This window comes from Haliaeetus leucocephalus, unplaced genomic scaffold (genome assembly GCF_000737465.1).
Source record: "Haliaeetus leucocephalus isolate CR32 unplaced genomic scaffold, Haliaeetus_leucocephalus-4.0 Scaffold0, whole genome shotgun sequence".
Lineage (NCBI taxonomy): Eukaryota > Metazoa > Chordata > Aves > Accipitriformes > Accipitridae > Haliaeetus > Haliaeetus leucocephalus.
The window spans coordinates 20,477,756-20,478,672 of record NW_010972436.1 but is presented as its reverse complement, the minus strand read 5'-3'; the positions used below and the strand labels follow the sequence as shown (position 1 = coordinate 20,478,672).

Here is a 917-nt window from a genome sequence, read left to right as displayed (position 1 = left end):
GCACAGAGCGCTCACATCTCAAGTACAAAACGCCGTTTATTTTCCACCCCATCGCACAGGTGGGAGGGTCTGGGGAATAATTTAGCATGCATAAGTAGAGGTAATTTTTTTTTTTTTATAAATACGATATACAAAAATAAAGACAGTATTGAGATTTCCAGCAGTTTTAACGTTCATGACATAAACAGTTTTCCCGATATATAGTAAGAACAAAACATTTCCGATATTCAGCGAAAGGAACGCGCTTCCAGGGGGCAGGGATGGGGGGGGAGAGGGGGCTCAAGTTTTGTCTGATTTTTCAGTCAATAATAACACTGTATTCACCGTAAATCCTCTTCCCCGGCATGCGGAGGCTCCTCTTCTCCATCCCCCTCCAAGCAGGGAGAAATCAGAACACGGGGAGAGGGGGGGGAGCGGTGCCAGTGCCCACCAGGAGCCGGGGGGCCCCCCCCCCCGCCACCGGCAGGATGGGCAGAGCCCGGGGCTGGAGGGAGCGGGACGTGCTGGGGGGGGCTCACTGGGGCTGCCCCGGGGCTCCGTGCCGGCCCCGGGGCTGCGTGTCCTCCTCGTCCGCCTCGGAGCAGTCGGAGGAATGGTAAGGGCAGCATCGCCCGGCCGCCGCCGCCTCCTCTTCTTCTTCTTCCTCTTCCTCGTCCTCGGGCTCGCTGTCGGGCAGTTCTCGCATCCTCCTCCCGCTGCTCTTCTCCGGGGTGGGCAGCAGCAGGTCCTCATCCCCCTTGTCCTCCCCGCCGCCCCCCTTCTGCTTCTCGGCCTCCTGCGCCGCTTGCTCCTTCGCCTTCTTGCTGCGCTTCCACTTCATGCGCCGGTTCTGGAACCAAATCTTCACCTGGGGGAGACGGGGACACACACGCACACCACCTCATCCCACCGTCCCCCCCGACGGCAGCATCCCCCCC

The 917-nt window shown here is 59.5% G+C and overlaps 1 protein-coding gene across 1 annotated transcript in view; it reads right to left on the bottom strand.

Annotated features, from left to right (window-relative positions):
• Positions 1–514: 514 nt before the first annotated feature.
• The window catches only part of MNX1 (motor neuron and pancreas homeobox 1), a 3,343-nt gene continuing 2,940 nt past the window's right edge, over positions 515–917 (bottom strand). The window contains exon 3 of the mRNA XM_010563038.1: positions 515–847. Coding sequence (XP_010561340.1) covers positions 515–847 — 333 coding nt within the window. The remainder of the gene's footprint in view (positions 848–917) is intronic.